Source organism: Panthera tigris, chromosome B1 (assembly GCF_018350195.1).
Source record: "Panthera tigris isolate Pti1 chromosome B1, P.tigris_Pti1_mat1.1, whole genome shotgun sequence".
Taxonomy (NCBI): domain Eukaryota; kingdom Metazoa; phylum Chordata; class Mammalia; order Carnivora; family Felidae; genus Panthera; species Panthera tigris.
In genome coordinates this window covers 82,657,375-82,675,733 of record NC_056663.1, presented here as the reverse complement: position 1 = coordinate 82,675,733, position 18,359 = coordinate 82,657,375, and the positions used below count along the sequence as shown (strand labels likewise).

General features: G+C 36.3%; 1 protein-coding gene across 2 annotated transcripts in view; it reads left to right on the top strand.

The window, feature by feature from the left end:
- The first annotated feature begins 1,118 nt into the window (after positions 1-1,118).
- Positions 1,119-18,359, top strand: part of SMARCA5 (SWI/SNF related, matrix associated, actin dependent regulator of chromatin, subfamily a, member 5) — a 38,287-nt gene continuing 21,046 nt past the window's right edge. The window contains exons 1-9 of one of the 2 annotated variants that reach the window (XM_015541904.2): positions 1,119-1,741; positions 5,181-5,255; positions 8,994-9,160; positions 12,383-12,483; positions 13,985-14,085; positions 14,820-14,999; positions 16,127-16,282; positions 16,377-16,508; positions 18,150-18,218. In XM_015541904.2, the coding sequence (XP_015397390.2) occupies positions 1,565-1,741; positions 5,181-5,255; positions 8,994-9,160; positions 12,383-12,483; positions 13,985-14,085; positions 14,820-14,999; positions 16,127-16,282; positions 16,377-16,508; positions 18,150-18,218 (1,158 nt within the window). In that variant the 5' untranslated portion in view covers positions 1,119-1,564. Of the gene's footprint in view, positions 1,742-5,180; positions 5,256-8,993; positions 9,161-12,382; positions 12,484-13,073; positions 13,202-13,984; positions 14,086-14,819; positions 15,000-16,126; positions 16,283-16,376; positions 16,509-18,149; positions 18,219-18,359 lie in introns of those variants that run through there. The other variant, XM_015541905.2, reaches the window with a different exon arrangement.

Below are 18,359 nucleotides of genomic sequence, written 5' to 3'. Positions count from 1 at the left end.
AATTCAGCCTATTGCTAGCTTTATGTAATTATATGTGAAGACTATGTTGAATGTCATTGCAGGTATTTCTGTCATATATCCTTAGGCAGTTTTTTACAGTCTTAGAAATAGCATTTCTAAGGGACTGGTGGACATTTTCTAGATCTCAAAGAATTATCATTTAGTTAAAAGTTTGTAGTCTTTGCGTTCTAAGGAGGTCCTTCGTGTGTGGAATTTAACATAATTAACCAGTTAGCTGAAACCTTAATTCTTGAAAAGCATGTCTCCTCCATTCACTGATGGAATACTTGACAGGGGGATGCAAAAATGAATAAAACCTTGTGCAGTGCAAGTAATAATTTACTGTAATATGCATATTTGTTATCAAATAGAATACAATGTGCTTAAAATCTGTACTGGATGGATGCACTAAGACCCTTAGGCTGTGTTGAGAGCCTAAGGTAGTGTACAAAACAGTGGTTACTTGCAACATTTCTTAATGAGAAAAGAATGTATTTTTTATTAAGTATTTGGTGGTTGAGGAACAATACAACCCACCACCTCTTCCTTGATTACTCATGTTTCTCACTCAGAAGGCAGCGTGCACAGTTTGCTTACTTTTAGCATGTAAATTTGGAGGCAATGTACCGAAGTAGAAGAAATTTAGAAATGACTGATACAGCTAACATGGGAAGACAAAAAAAAAAAAAAAAAAAAAAAAAAAAAATCACACTAACGGACAATTTTCCTGAGAAAACAAACAAGATGTCACTTGGGATAACCATAACGTCAACACTACAGTGTCATGCCATAAGCGGAGGCAGTACAAGTGTTAAAGTCAGCACAGGCCTCCACGTTTCAACAGACGCCGCAAAACCTGGGCAAGTTTTCAGGGGGTGACACCGACCCCCGGCCAGGCCCAGAAGACAGGGCAGATGAGGACAGCCGTTAGGAACTGCGTTCGCGTCACGCCAGGGAACCGACGCACAAAGCTACGTCCCCAAGCTCTCCCTCGGGGCCCCGCCCACTCCTCGTCCTAGAGCCCGCGGGGGCCAAGAGAGGGCGTGGCCAAGGGTGAGGCGAGAAGACCGCGCAAGCGCACTCAGAACCGAGTCAATTAGCCAACTATTAATCTCGCGAGGGTTGAAAGTCGGTGGCGTAGGTAGTTGTCCTGGATGCTGGCGAGATAGATGATTTCTACCAGAGGAAGAAAAGGAGGCGGCGAAGCTAGTTCCTCGCGTCGGTCTCTTTCGCTTTCCTTTCCCCTTACCCAACCCTCCGCCCTCCCGTAAATTAACCCGCCTTCCCTGACCTCGGTGACCCAGGTGGCCCCGCCCACTCTCGTCGACGTGATTCCCGCCGTGAGGTAAGCGCCGGTCGAATCCCGAGCCCCGCGGAAGAGGAGGAAGACGAGACCGGGAGGCTGCTGGGCAGGGCTTAGGCTCTTAGCTGAGCCGCGGCGCAGGGGCGCATTCGGGTGGTCCTCTCGCACTTCCGTCAGCTCGTTGCGACGTAGCCACCCAGGCCTAGGCCTCCTCATCTCTGCCGGGCCTCTGGCAGCAGCGGGTGACGCAGACGGAACATCATGTCGTCCGCGGCCGAGCCTCCGCCACCCCCGCCTCCCGAGAGCGCGCCTTCCAAGCCAGCAGCCTCGGCCGCCGGCAGCGTGAGCAACAGCAGCAACAAAGGCGGCCCCGAGGGTGTCGCGGCCCAGGCGGCTCCCTCTGCGGCCAGCTCCGGCCCCGCGGACTCCGAGATGGAGGTGAGGGTGGCTTGTGGCGCGGGGAGAGCGTGCAGGGGGGCGAGGAGCTGGTTCCCTCGCCCAGATTTTAGTGCTCAGACGCAGAGCAGTACTCCACCCCTTCGGCACTCAAACTCGGCCTCAGACCCTTTGGAACCGGAATGATTCTTTCACCCTTGCGCCCTTGTGCTTAACCTACCCACGCCGACTCCTATGGATTTCTGGCATTTCACATTTACATTACTTGTCTCTTTAGCGAACCTTGCCAAATCCTCGAACCCTTTTATTAAACAGATGTTAGTGATTACTGAGGCAGAGAGGGATCTACCCGTTTTTGTTTTTTTGGGTTTTTTTTTTTCCCCCCCCCGGTGGACTCCCATAATTCCCTGGCCCATCCGATTCTTGGTTTTAGTTTCCACTAAACTTGCGGGATGGGCGAGGGAGATGCCCCTTAGTAGTCAGGGAAGGATGCACCGGGTGGGGAAGGCATTTAAAAGCTGCGCATCCGAGGATTCAGGCCTCCTTTTCTTAATCCCAGTCCTTGTGGGGGCGGTATCTGTTCTGGGCAGAAACAATGGCTAGAGCTGGATGGCCGAGTGCGCAGTGGGGATAAGCGGGGCGCAGCTGCTCCTGTGAAGGGAACGGAGGCTCCTCCCAAGCACTGTTCCTTTGGGAGAGAAGCGACCGAGGTAGCAGCAGCCGTCGTGGACGCCCATTTAATTTTGAGTCGGGGGATGGATGGGAGGATGGATGAATTGATGAATCTGGCGCGGTTAGCTTTCAGTCCAGCGCAATTCCTCTTTTGAGGCCTTGGCCTTTTTTATTCACTTATTTTTTTATTTTTTGAACATTAGTACCGCTCGCTGCCGAGCCTGCTTTAAGGACTGGGGTTGGCCAGGGTATGGTGACAGTGCTGCGGGGGTGGAAAGTTTGGGGAGTTGCCAGGCGGGTCTCTTGGGTATGCTCCAAGACTGCGATGTCTGGGAACAAAGTGATTGCTTGCTCCTTCCAAATTTTATTCCTGGCCTTCGATCGGTTTTGAGATATTTTAAAGTCGTAGCCCAAAGATTTCTGGGATTTTTCCATCCTTAAGATACAAGGGGTGAAGGTAATACCGCTCTAAAAAAAATGATCTTTTATGCAGTATTAACAAATCAGTAAATGGAAGTGCAGTTTACCATTGAAGCGGTTTTGGCACAGCAGAGTTCTATTTGGGCACCCAAGGTCTAATCTAGAGTGAAGTAACATGTTAATAGTTTATGAGCGAACTTTTAGTGGTGAGGGTAGGTTTTGGTGCAATAGAACATTGATATCCTGTACTTTCAAGTGATTTTAGATCTGTTTCAAATTCCTCACTAGTGTTGCCTTACTTTTCTTACTTAAGGTTTAAAGTGGTTCTTCGGATTACTAGGGCTGTTTAACTTGGATTCCGGCTCCATGGCGTGGGGGTTTGAAGATCCGTCACACTGAAAAGCAGTTGTGTGTAAATGGACAATTCTCTGCACAGTGCTGTCTATAGTTTCTATAAGCTTCTCAAAAGAGTCTCCATTCAAATTTTGGAATAACAACCAATGTCTCACTAGAGATGTTATTTAAATATCAGAAAGAGTAATAAAGCCTAATTTGGCTTTTATTTGCTGTTTTTAAACTAAAATGGAATTTAAGTATGGACATTCGTGTTTGATAACCAGTACCAAATGAAGTCCAGGGTATTTTTATTTGCTCTATGAGGAAATTAGTCTTCTGATAAGTAGAACCTGTGGTAGAACCCAGGTCTGGCTCTGAAACTGATCCATTTCCCACATATTTTACTCTCATATTTTTTCAAGAAGGATGTTTGACAATTTCATTTCTTGAAGAATGACAGTTATTTTAACCTTCTCAGTACAGGAACATCAGTAATTTCATCTTTCATAAGTTTCTTCAGTGACTAATTTTAGCCTGGATTTTTTTTTTTCTCTGCATGTTATAGTGTGATTAAAAAAAATTTTTAAGTAAATGTACTTTCAGTCTTTTCTGAACTGAATTTGGAAGTCATTGAGGTTCCCTGGTAAAAAACAGATTTGAGCAAAAATATGTAATATATTTGGCAGTCTTAAATGCCTTTTGCTTGTTTGAAAGTAGAATTTAAGGTGGGTGTTTTTCAAAATTAGAAAACAAATGAAATCTTGCATTCACGAATTTTTTTTGACAAGGCTGATCTTCCCAGAAATGTTAGCTTTCACATGTATTCAGTAAAGTTTTCATTTTTGCTTGGATACTGATAAGTCAAGGGAGTAATTCCAGTTTTTGTTTATTATGATGTTTTTGGCGTTGTAGATTAAGCCTATCTTTGCCTTTTTTCGCTATTGACTAGACTGATTGATAGATAGGTACACTAAATGCCGACAGACTAGGCAGATAGACACACTGTGTATGTGTGTCATGTGACCTCAAGAGTCTTGGAGTCCAAATCCCTTTTTTTTTTTTTTTTTTTTTTTTAACTATGGAAGAAATAATGACTACTGTTGGAAACCACATTTTATTTTTTTAGGGTGTATTTGGCCTTTCATGACATCCAATACTATTTTGTGAAGTAGGCTTACAGGTGGCTTTATCCTTTTTACTTGTGGAAACCAGAGATTTGTGATGAGCTTAAGTTACGGTTACACAGGTACGTAAAACTCTTAGCAATGAAGTTAGACTAGAATTTAGGTCATTTGACCTCTTTACTACTCTACCATCTCCAGCCCTCCCAATTTTTTAATCACAGGTAGCTTTATTATAATACATAGTACCAAGCCCAGATTTGTACATTTTTAATGGAAATTATTCTTTTACCAACTATTCTTAGTTGCTGTTTTGATAGGTGAGTGGAACTTTGCAGTATAGTTGTTGCTGTTTTTTGTTTGTGGCATTTTGAATGTCAGGGTGAATAAATTCACAAGATAGGATATTTACTACCAATTTAGGAATCAGATTGTTAGAGTATTTGATTTAGGATGCATGAAATTTTTTTATATTTTTCCAGAAGATGGAAATCAGCATGACTAATGATGCTGTATTTCAAGTTTATAGTTACATACAAGCAAGGTAGATACTGCAGTTTTATAATTAAAAAGGAACATGATTTCTTCATAGTATATACTATTTAATTTGGTTTCATAATTATTGAGTAAAAAAATAGACAGATTTGTTGAAAGTTACTCTTTTATTCTAGGATGATGTAGATAATAGTCTTGTGTTGTATAAATCTTGGCCAGTAGCCATGTAGTTTACATATTTGGGTTAAATAGGTTGTTTTCATCATGGCATTTAATTTCATCAAGATATCCTATCAGGTTAGGTAACAGCCATTTGAGTAACTAGCAAGTTTGCAGTAGAAATGTATTACTTAGAATGTGTTTTCAGCAGAAATTAGTTTAATAATGATGTGTTGACTATTTTTGAAGAACAATCCATGATTTTTCTTTCCTACCAGGAAGTATTTGATGATGCATCTCCTGGAAAGCAAAAAGAAATCCAAGAACCAGATCCCACTTACGAAGAAAAAATGGTATGCTCTAGGTATATGAATAGAGTCTATAATTACTTAAATTAAGTAACTGAATGGACCAAATTTCTGCATTTAATTTTTATAGTTGAGGTACAGATATTCAGTTGAAGTGTGTGTAACATAGGATACTGTAACTTTTGTTGTTTGCATACGTAAAGTACTTCTATACAAATATAGAAGTACTACATAAACGCACAAAATAATATCATATACATATTTGGGTTATTTTATCTCCCTTTATTTTATGATTTAGTATCAGAGAGTGGGGAGAGTAAAAGACCAGAGAAGTAGTTATTCAAGATGTGTGTATTCTGCATCTATTTACCATTGTACTCTAACATTTCTTCTTGAATAGTTCGATCCTTGTCATTGGTTTTTTCTTTTCTTTTCTTTTCTTTTCTTTTCTTTTCTTTTCTTTTCTTTTCTTTTCTTTTCTTTTCTAAGGTTTTATATCTAGGTAATCTCTGCGTCCAATGTGGGGCTTGAACTCACAACCCCAAGATCAGGTGTCAAATGCTGTATTAACTGAGCCAGTCAGGTGACCTCATCATTGGTTTTCTTTAAACTGAATTCTTCTCAATATTTACCTCTAGCCCAGATGCTTCCAACCATTGTATTTTCATTTTTTGTTGGACATTTAAGTCCCTTTGGTACCTCTTACTTAGGAATATCCAAAATTGAATTTATTCTGTGCCTCACACATATACTTAGTGTTACCTCAATGACAGTTCCTCTTAATATATACCCAAGCTGTCTATAGCAGTACTTCATAATTTTAATAATCTTGCAAGTTAAACATCATAAATACTTCTCTTTTTCCCTTATTGCCCTAATTCATTTTTCTTCTGTTGCATGGGTTATTTCGTTGGCTTCTGTATTTGCTTCCTTTCTTATGATCAGGCCTCTTCCAGATCTCTTCATACATTTTTCCAAATTTTTCAGTCTCCTAATCGTTTCCTTTTTCAACATCATGGTCTTGACTAACATTTTCTTTTTTTAATCAAGCTCCCCTGTCATCTGCTAGCTCCTAACTATAGGTAAGTAAGTCTCAGTATCCACGCTTTATTCTTGAACCAAGGATACTGAATACTACTTGAGAAAACTGAATAATAGTGCTGATTGGTACCAGAATAAATTTATGGTTTTTACTCTCAGGCTTTCGGTATTTATTGCTCAACAATCCCATTTAGCCATTTTAAAACTTTACTTACTATTCTGGTTAAACTTTCTATTCCATTTCTGCCACAGCCTTATTTTCAGTCTTCCTCCACAAAGAATTACAGGCTTTTCTTCAGTTTATTTCCTATTTCCAAACATGTATGGCCTCTGCTACCCTGTGTCATTTCCTTTTGTTTCAGAGAGATAAACTGGTTTAAAGCTATTGATTTTAATCATCCATTTGATTTTATGATTCATGTCCTTCAGGTTCCTAATCTTACTCTATTTTTACTTTTTAAGGATCTGTTTTTTCCCTTTAAGATCTCACATCATTTTATGTTAATATTTTCATTCACAACCAAGGTCTTGGCCTGTTTTTCCCTCAATGTTTGCCATAATTATTCTGTAAATGCTGTTCTGAACTCCTCCTTGGTTCTTTGCAACTAGTTTATAATCCTACTACCACTTGAATGAATGAGTAGTGAGAATTTTGAAGTCGTTGATCATGTGTAGAACTATGGTGAAGTCTGTACTTAATTCCTTAAGGCTGTAGTTTCAAAACTTGATCATGCAGATCAAGTTTTGGATATTTTTGCTCTGATGGGTTGTGAAGCACTTTGAAAATCTTAAGACATCTAGAGCCATTAAAGGTTTTTGAGCATTAGAGATATGTGATAAGATCTAAGAATGGGGGTGGAGGGGACCCTCTTCTCTGTTGAAACATCATGTCTTAGGACTTTTCTGGTCATCCCCAGTAAAATTTTAGTGCCATTCCCAGTTCCTTTTATCCTGCTTTATTTTCCAAGCATTTACCTTCTGACCATCTTAAATTATGCCTTATGTTTATTTTTGATACTGGAATTGGATGAACAAATGTGCCTTTTCTGGCAGATACACAAAAGTAGTTGCTGAATTGAAAAGCTATTTAAGAAGATAATGTTGACTGAAAACTTTGGAAGAAGTGAAGAATACTTAGTGATTTTTAAATACTGCAGAATAGCACTTCCCTTAAAATGTCTAGCTCTGACCTATCTGAATTAATTTCCATAGCTTAATTTATCTTGATTCCAGATATAATTACAATAAGTGAATAGATTTTTTTCAGCCCCAACATCTACTAGTTGCTTGCCTTTTTTATTATATACATATAAAGAAATGAAATACTGTAAAATACGTATATTATCAGTACTTTAAAATAATTTTTAATCTTCATAGGGTACCTGGGTGGCGCCGTCAGTTAAACATCTGACTCTTGATTTCGGCTCAGGTCATGATCTCATGGTTTGTGAGATCGAACCCCACGTTGGGCTCTAGGCTGACAGTGCAGAGTCTGGTGGGGATTCTCGGTCTCCTCTATCTCTCTCTGCCCCCTCCCCCCCTTGCATGCTCTCTTGTGCATGTTCTCTCTCTCTCTCAAAATAAGTAAGCTTAAAATTATAAAATAGTTTGTAATTTTCAAAAACAAAAAACTGAAGCTTGTCTTCTATAGGAAATTATCATGGAGAGAAGTATGCTGATTTCAGTGATCTTAAGTTTTTTTGGTTGAAATTCTTCCATTCTCTTAGTGTGGTAATAGAGAAGATTTCAAATGGCAGGTGTTAGAAATGAAAGGAAGAAATAGTATTAATAACTGCATTGGGTTAATGAGTATTTCATGAACTTAATAGTTTTTGTTTTAAAGTAAGGTCTGTGCCCAGCCAGCATAGGGCTCGAACTCATGACCCTGAGATTAAGAGTCTCGTGCTCTACTGACTGAGCCAGTCAGGAGCACCTTAAACATTTTCTTTCTTTCTTTTTTAATGTTTTATTTATTTTTGAGAGAGAGACAGAGCATGGATGGAGGAGGGGCAGAGAGAGAAGGAGACACAGAATCGGAAGCAGGCTCCAGACTCTGAGCTGTCAGCACAGAGCCCGACGTGGGGCTCGATCTCACGAACCGTGAGATTATGACCTGAGTTGAAGTCAGGTGCTCAACCGACTGAGCCACCCAGGCGCCCCTGGTCAGGAGCACCTTAATAGATGTATTTCAACCTGATGCCTTTTTAAAATTTGGCACAGCTTAACTGATGAATGACCAACACATTTTTTTCCATTTCTGAATAAATTCACTTCTTTAAAAACTGTTTTAATTTTTTAATGTTTTTTGGTCAACCAAATTGCTGTATAATTGACACACAACAGTTTTAATTTTAAGTTAATGAGGTTTGGCAAATTTATGCAATTAGTTAGCCACCTTATAGTCATGATGTAGGACATTTTTATTATCCCTCCCAAAATGAGCTCTTGTCCTTATCCCCTTGAACACTCCAGATGAGTTTTCTATCTCTAGCTATAATTTCGTGTAAGTAAAGTCATAGTACACAGTCTGTGTTTGTCTTCTTTCACTTAGTATAATGGTTTTTTATGTGTGTGTGTATATATATATATATATAAGGTATAATGCTTTTGAAACTCATCTATGTTGTTGCATGTCTCAGTAGTTCCTTTTTGCTGAGTTTATTGTATAGGGGAATGTTGAAGCTTTGATTTCTGAAGTTGTATTAATATTCTGATAAAATGTGTCTTAAAAACTTTTTGCAGCAAACCGACCGAGCAAATAGATTTGAGTATTTATTAAAGCAGACAGAACTGTTTGCACATTTCATTCAGCCTGCTGCTCAGAAGACTCCAACCTCACCTTTGAAGATGAAACCAGGGCGCCCACGAATAAAAAAGGATGAGAAACAAAACTTGCTATCAGTTGGCGAGTGAGTAATAGTTTGTATTTCATAGTTGAAACAAACTTATTTTTGATAATCTTTATTAGAAACATTAAAATCACTTCATTAAGAATTTACTTCATTAAGAAAATTGTTTTAGGGCTGTTACTTATTTGGCCCCAGTTGTTGGCTTGATAAGACGTAGCCATACGTGTATAAATAATTAAGAATAATGCATAATGCCTTAGCTGTTACAGCATTATACTGTTTATGGAATTCAGATGTCATCCATTCCTTGGAGAGAAAACAAATGCAGAGTGTAAGCAACCTGTTTAACATCCCTTAGAAGTAATTAGAATAGTCCAAGCCTGACTTTCGGTCTGATTTGGGATAGGCCCTAGTCATAATCCTCAAACATGCATCAAGTGGATTGCTTTTGTCTGAAGTCTGTGCTTGTGTATGGAATATAGTGATGATTTATAACACAGCAGTTTGTTTAAAATTTTTTATTATACTTAGTTGTCCTTCTGTAAATGAAGGTGCCAGATTGTATCCTGCTCTTAGGTGGTTGTTTACAATGTGTAAAATACCTCTTAACATGTTTGGTTTATAAATACTGCCTTGGAATTTTTGTGCTGGTTGGATAATTAGGATGTTTAATTAGTAATAACTAATAGATTTAATATTAATAGATTTAGGGCAATCTCAGTTCTCTGGAATGACCATGTAATTCCCAAGGTGAAAAATGAAAAATAATCAGTAAATACACTTAAAAGAGGAAATTACAAACTCATCAGTAACGTTAAGTTTACCACACAATTTACAGAAACACGGAAGTGTGAGCTATATCTTGAAGGGATTATGGTCAAAAAGCATAAGCATAATACCTTAATTTTACTTGGATATTCCAGTCATCTAATCTATCTTCTTACCCATTGTGTGTAATCAGAGTGCTTTTGTTTTAATACTTACGAAACTTTATAAGAGACCCTTGTACTTCAGGTGTATTTAAATTGTTCTGACTTGAGAAGTTTCAGCTATTTAAATAGCATCAGATGTCGTGCTCTGGAAATGTGAACTACTATAATGGGTATTTTATAGTGTAGTTAATATGTCATGGAAAGAAACACTTGTATTAAGATTATATAACATAAAGGTATTCTATAGTAAATATATAATATATTGTTTAGCTTGGTCTTACTAGTGTTATTGGGGACAAGGAGTCTTAGCACATTTCTTCTTTAACCTTTAGACCATCTTAAATGGAAATTTAGCTTATGTGAACTAATTAGGGTGATGGTACTGTCCTTAAGTATAAGGATGTGTGTGTGTGTGTGTGTGTGTGTATATATGTATTTATTTATTTATTTTAATCCATCATCCACAGTTATGTTCAGTTAACCTTCAATTTGAAGTAATAAGCACATTCCAGCCTTTATTTTCAGTTTTATGACCATAATAATCAATCATCTTAATAATAGCCTGTGAGGAGATTTTATTTAAAAAAAAAAAATAAGAAAATTAAGTTAAAGTTCTTTCCTAGTTGGAAGTGCCTGGATGGCTCAGTCAGTTAAGCATCTGACTCTTGATTTTGGCTCACGTCGTGATCTTACGAACCAGTTCCTGAGATCGATGCAGTGCCCTGTGTTGACAGCAGAGCCTGCTTGGGATTCTCTCTCTCGCTCTCTCTGCCCCTCCCCTTTCTCTCTCTCAAAATAAATAAACGTTTAAAAAAAAAAGTTCTTTCCTAGTTTAGAGAATAAATTGGAATTGAGGGTAGATCTTTGTATTAAGATTTATAGGGCTAAAAGGAGGAGAAGTATGAAAAATAACTAAGACATTCTACTTTGAAGCACATGAAACAAGAATATTCTTGCATATATTTACTGCCTTGGTCTGAGTTTCTGAAGAATTCTTCTGAGAAGGCTAATTATCCTCTTCTTTCAAGCATGTAGTTTTGGTACAGATCAAACTAGCACTTAGATTTAGAAGTTACAAGAGTGCATAATCTACTGTTTTCTAACTTAAATGAAAATATTTGTTGGAAGTATGAAGGTTCAAAATTGGAAGCTTCAGAATTGGAGAATTGAAGTACTTCTAACCTGAGCCCTTTAGAGATTAAGAAATTTGGCAATATTAAAACTGCAGAAAATCAGTTTTTAAGGGGCTGTATCCAATTCTCTTGGGATGTAGGATCTGGGCATTTGTAATAGGCTTTGAGTAGTTCTGATGAAATCTTGGATGAAGAGTCATTGCTTAAGCACTAAATTTCTGTTCTGCATATTCTGCAGCTTTTGCTGAAAGTTGTAGATTTAAGTATATTTATTTTTAATAGCATAGTTGACATACAATGTTACATTACTTTCAGGTGTGCAACAGTGATTCCACAACTCTATACATTATGCTATATTATTATCACAGTGAAAGTCACAGTTATATTTTTAATTTTTATTTTTGAGTATAGTTGACATACAGTTGACATTAGTTTTGGGTGTACAGCTTAATGATTGGACAGATTTATACATTATGCTGTGTTCCCCGTAAGTATAGTTACCATCGGTTCCATTGCATCACTGTTATAATATTATTGATTGTGTTCCTGTGCTCTGCTTTTTCTTTCTGTGACCTACTCACAGCATAACTGGAGGCCTATATGTCTCTCCCATTCACCCATTTTGTCTAGTGCCCCACCCTTTTTTCCTCTGGCAACTCAGTTCTCTGTATTTACAGTTCTGATTTTGCTTTTTGTTTGTTTATTTCTTATTTATTTTTTTAGGTTTCATTTATGAGTGAAGTCATATGGTATTTGTCTTTCTCAGTCTTATTTCACTTAACATAATACTCTCTAGGTCCAACCATATTGTCTCAGATGGCACAATCTTATCCTTTTGAAAGTTGTAGTTTTTAAAATGTGATTTCTGGAGCTTTTTTTTTTTTTTTCTTTTTCCTGGTGGAAATACTTTAAAATATAACTTCAAATTACAAATTATGAAATTTTTCTGACTGCGTAGTTCCTTGAAATGAGATTATCACATTACTTCAGGTGTTACACTGTTGTAATAATTGCATTATATATATTTTAGAAAGCCATGTAAAATATTTCAGGTTTAAATTTACTAATATCTATTGTTCCACTTTTCTGGTCTTAATGTAAATGCCTCTTAAAAATTATTGTGGAATCTTGGTCAGCCACTTGACTATTATGTTGAAATAGTAGCTGGTAGTTAAAACTAAAGTGCTAATCAGTTGATTTTATCATGGACTTGACAGCTACCGACATCGTAGAACTGAGCAAGAGGAGGATGAAGAACTATTAACCGAAAGCTCTAAAGCAACCAATGTTTGCACTAGATTTGAAGACTCTCCATCATGTATGTTACACACATTTATAACTACTTGATTTTTTCCAGAATCCCCTTTGAAACATTCTTTGGTTAATGTTTTGGATTTGTTTTGACTGTAATTTATAAAGGGAATTTTTAGTAATCTTTTGAAATTTATTGAACATGAAATAAATTTCAGATTTTTTTTGGATGGGAGTGGTAGCATATTAATAGCGATGCTGTATTTCAAAGGGGCATAAAATGCCATTGTGTTTGTTGTTGCCTGAATGTATGTGTAAAACTAGGAATGGATTTTGCCTTGTTTTTGCCCCAGATAAGAAAACTTAATGTGTAAAGAAAAGCACTTCATGAACACTTTGGTTAACTGATCTCAGGATTTTGTATTAAGTTAGTTTTAAATTTTTTTCTGAAACATTTGTTTTTTAATGGTTTTCCTAAAGAAAACCTGGTTAACCAGATGTAAGTTTTACATATATATAATTTTGTCTGGTGGCATGTTTGTCTTTACTGAAGCCTGATAGTTTTTTGGGTTTTTTTGTTTTTTTTTCCTGATCTCCTTTCTCTTACTACTGGATAACTTGTTTGTGTGGTCATAATGGTTGTTAACCAACAGCAAAACTTTATAAAGGTCACTATAGGACCTACAGTTTGGACTTGTTATTTAAATTAACTGTAATTTTAACTCTTAGCAAGTTGAACTTCAGACAAGACAGGATCTGGTTAGAAATTCAGCGATCTGTTTAAAGTATGTATTTTCAGGGGTTTTTTGGGGCTGTGGAATACCCAGTTTCCATTTCTTTTCATGAAGTTAGAAAATAGAGCCAGGTGTTTCGTCCAAAGGGAGAAGGAAATTTGAATTATTTGGGTTGTTTCTTTCTCACATTTCTACGTTGTAGCTAGTTTTCCCAGAAAGCAGTGGTTTTTGAAAGACGATAGGGTATAGATGTGCATATTTAAAAAAAAAAACTGGTGATTATGATGTATATACTTAGTAATTTTTCTGGGGTGGGAAATGTGTAGTATTCCCCAGAAGAGATATTGTCTCTTTTGAGCCTGTTAAAAAAGTAACTTATAAAAGGTAAAGGAAAAACAATTTCTGTATATCTTGTCTTATTTCCCCTTTGTTAGGAGGAAAACTAAATCCCCAGAGAATGTCTATGGGTTTTCATGGAAGGTGAAAACACTTGGTTTAAAAACATTTGTGATAACATTAAAAAAAGGATATAAAGAGCAAAGAGAGTCTCTAGTACCAATATATATTGGTAACGTAAGAACTGAGTGATTGGGGTAGGTAATCTGATGCTTTACAGTCATGTTTTTTGCACTTGGTTATTCTCCTTATCCGTCCGCTCCTTCTCGGCTCCAGATCACAGTGGTTGTTTCTAATGACTTGCAAATTGAAGACAGGAAAGTCACAGAGTAAACCTGTGCAAGTCCAAGTTAAACCCAAGTATCAGATGAAAGGGACAGCCTTTCTTTATTTCTTGTGTCTTTAAAACGTGCATTGTGTTTTCTTTCTTATTCTCAGATGTAAAATGGGGTAAACTGAGAGATTATCAGGTCCGAGGATTGAATTGGCTCATTTCTTTGTATGAGAATGGCATCAATGGTATCCTTGCAGATGAAATGGTATGTGTTTCATAGTTTTTTAGAAGGCCATATTTTTGTAATTGAAAATCCTTTGTACCATGAAATTTATACAAGTTAAGACAGTAGAACATAATTTTTGTTGATTACAATCTAGAACTGTTAGCAAACTAAACTCTGTCAGACTTGCTTTAGCTGCAGAAGCAGAATCTATACTTCAGTTGTGAGAAATTATTATTTATAAAAGTGTAATAAATTTAAAAGTAATACATTTTGAGAAACATGTTTTTGACAGACTTTTATAATAAAATGTTTTGGCTGTTTCCCTCCACTTCTGTAAAACACAAGTGAGGTTCATTGATTTCTCATCAATGAATATTTTCTCAATGTGGCACCTCGTGTAATTCTGTCTCAAAACATTTACCTCATTTACTACTTATTAGTTATGTAGTGAAACGTTTCAAAATTTCTATACAGCGATAGTGCTAAAACACTTAATTGCATGGAGTCAAAAGAAATGGGTCTTCTAGCCCCGCTATGCGACTTTGGGAAAGTCACTTAAACTTCTGGGCCTTATGGGCATGGTAGTAGTACCTCCTTATAGACCTCTGAAGATTAAAAAACAACACTGCTGAACTTTACACATACCATGTGCTTGCAATTTGTTACTTATTGCAAACACAGCTTTGCTTTTGAATATTTTTGTATGTCAGGAAATACAAATATGGATGTCTACTTTGTTTTTGTTTTTCATTGCTTTGTGGTTACTCTTTCAGGGCTTGGGAAAGACTCTTCAAACAATTTCTCTTCTTGGGTACATGAAACACTATAGAAACATTCCTGGTCCTCATATGGTTTTGGTTCCTAAGTCTACATTACACAACTGGATGAGTGAATTCAAGAGATGGGTACCAACACTTAGATCTGTTTGCTTGATAGGAGATAAAGAACAAAGAGTAAGCTTTTCATGTTCCTTTACATTTTTGATACTAAAACAATTTGAGTTTAGGTTTAGGGGAGGGGGGTAACTAGAAGAGGATAAAAGAGAAGGAGTCCAATAGTAAACTTGGGTCTTCACAAATATTCATAATTTACAGATGTCATATTATCTTGGTGGTCAAGAATCCTACTGGGGAAAAGGAGTTGTAGACTGTATGATGCCATATGAATATAGTTTCTTTTATTTTGAGATTGGTTGTATAAAATCAAAGGGCATGTTCTCATTCTAGAAGCAAAATCCTTGTTTAAAGAAGTTTTAAGTTTGAGAAGTGGTTGGAAATTTGAGGAGCCAGATTTTGTTTAGATTGATATGCATAATGGTAATTAATAGTCACGGTATTTTTTAAAGATGGATTGAGCCAATCACAGTATTTTGATTAGCTGGTGTGGTATTTATTGAAATAAGTTAAAATGTTGGTTAGTTGAAATTTTTTGGAAGGGAATAATGATACTTTTGAGAATATAAAGTTCAGATTTTAAAGTGTACTATGTTAAAAGTAAATATACTTAATTTTGTTTCCTCTTCATTTAGCAATCAGTGATGATTCTAGATTTCTTTTTCTCCTTGTATAGATATTTTGGGTATTTTAAGTTACCAAATTGCTTTTTATGTTTTGGAGCCCAATTTAAACCACTTCTTGCTTTACTTTCTTGTAAAATAAGACTTACAATAGCAAAGCCTTAATAGATTGTAAATATGAAAGGAGTGAAAATGGTTACTGCAAACCATCCTTGAGTCTTCACTTTATGGCACAAACTGTACACTCCTTTGCCTAAACCTGTCTCTCCTAAGAATTTTAGCACCTGTTGGAAATGAAAAAAGACATTTAAGAGTTACTTAGTTTATTGAATTTTGCACTGATCAATTTGTCAATTATTTTACTAAATGGCTCTGACACTTAAAAATGATTAGTGAAAATGATTAATGAAGTTAGTTTGAGCCATTTCTGGATGTTTGCATACTATAGGTAACTATCTCTTTTTAATATTTCTACCCTCTTTTATGTATTAGATTACTTGTCATCAATAAATTTAATGTATAGTTTATTTCTGCCTGATGTAATTTTTTTCTCTTGCTGCACAGGCTGCTTTTGTCAGAGATGTTTTATTACCAGGAGAATGGGATGTATGTGTAACATCTTATGAAATGCTTATAAAAGAGAAGTCTGTTTTCAAAAAATTTAATTGGAGATACTTAGTTATAGATGAAGCTCACAGGATCAAAAATGAAAAATCCAAGGTAATTTAGTATTTGGAAATGAAAATCATTTGTACCTTCATTTAGAATTTGATCAATATGTAGAATCTTCTAATGATGAATTTGGTTCTTTTAGTTGTCAGAAATAGTGAGGGAATTCAAGACTACAAATCGACTATTATTAACTGGAACACCTCTTCAAAACAACTTGCACGAGCTCTGGTCACTTCTTAATTTTTTGTTGCCAGATGTCTTTAATTCAGCAGACGTAAGTATGTCTTACCGTTTGGTTGGAATGTTAGTGTTTTTGTTTAGTGCTATACATTTTTATAATAAAATTGACCTTTCAGCCCTGCTTGAGATAATTGTTAATTTTTCATCTTTTATATGGCCTGGTATAACCTACCAAATTTTTTCTATGCCTCCTGAGAGTTACTTGTTTGTGTCTTTGGGTTTCTTTTTTTTTTTTTTTTTTAACTTCTTTTTTTAAAGTTTATTTATTTTTGAGGGAGGGAGGGAGAGAAAGAGAACACGAGCTGGGGAAGGGCAGAGGGAGAGAGGGAGACACAGAATCTGGAACAGACTCCAGGCTCCCAACTGTCAGCACAGAGCCCTACGTGGGGCTCAAACACACAAACAGTGACATCATGACTTGAGCCGAAGTCTCATGCTCAACCAACTGAGCCACCCAGACAAATATCATTTTACAAACCTTTGTTTTCCCCCTCTGGAATATCATAGATTCATATACCAAACAGGTAGTCACGGCCTGAATTTCAGCGGCTGTCGGTGGACTGCCTGTGTTCTTAAGTACTGCTCAGGTTATACCCCAGTTGAATTTGTGAGCTTCACATTGCTTGTGTTTTAAGTCCCATAAATGTACTCTTCCCAAGATTGTCTTCAAATTCGGTAAAACCTGTCTAGCCATCTTTTTTTATGGTCTGACAAACATTAAACCTTAACGTTACCTTTTAATAGATTATTTGAACTCATAAAAATGGTTAGGTACTCAAACTGTTGGCTGTACCTAAGAATATAATATGTATATTGAAAGTCTATACCTATAGTTTGTAATTTCATTGTTTTGCTGAACCAGAGTTCATTTGTTCATTTTTTAACTTTGTTTCCATGGCTGGAGAGAGCAAGAGATACAGAGCAGAGATACAGAGATACAGAGAGCGTGCGCGCTAGTGTGTGCGTGCGTGCGTGTGTGTGTGTGTGTGTGTGTGTGTGTGTGGCTTTGAAGAACTCAATTAAGTTCCAAAAGGGGTAATTTTGGATTGTTGTGTTAAGGATCATTTTAAAAGAATAGAGAAATTTGTGTTCTTGGAAGACATTTAACTCAGAAAAATACTTTAGTTCTGCTTTTATGTATTTAGACGCTTTTGTTTGAGATCATTTCTTTTTCTTAGTGCATTGATACTTTGTTTAGCAATAAGTTAAAGTTTTCTTGTAGTTAACACCGTTAATTCTAAGATTATGCTTACTAACAGAGCACAAATATCTGCAAACTTTGTGTTTGAGTAGTCTGAGTAGCCTTAGAGAACAAACTAAAGTGATTTTAATTTTTAAGCTTTTCTAAAGAAAGATATTTTTCAAGAATATTAATTCTCTAATTCTACAGAATTTCTCTTCCAACTATTGTTTTTTTCATTGTGAAACTTGTCATCTTTGTTTTTGAGAAAATTGTTTAGGAAGTAATCTGATTCTCAAAGTAGTTCTAAAATTAATTGCTAACAGTGACACGTGAAATGTATGGGATTGAACCAAATGATTTTTTGCAATCTACAACTCAAATACTCAACTAATTCTAGAAATCATTGTTATCTCTAGCATAAATAGTTTATTTGTAGTTAATACTGGTAGTTAATATTTCTGATCTTAATATATTTTTGGTTTGTTAATCTAGGACTTTGATTCATGGTTTGATACAAACAATTGCCTTGGGGATCAAAAGCTAGTTGAGAGGCTTCATATGGTAAGTATTTTGGAACAAGGTTAAATAAAGCATATTTCTAATGGGAAACATGAGTAGAGAGGTTTAAATTAGTGGATTATTTTTCTGTTAACAAACAAAACATAGTGACCAGAATCAGATTTATTTGTTTTTATTTTTATT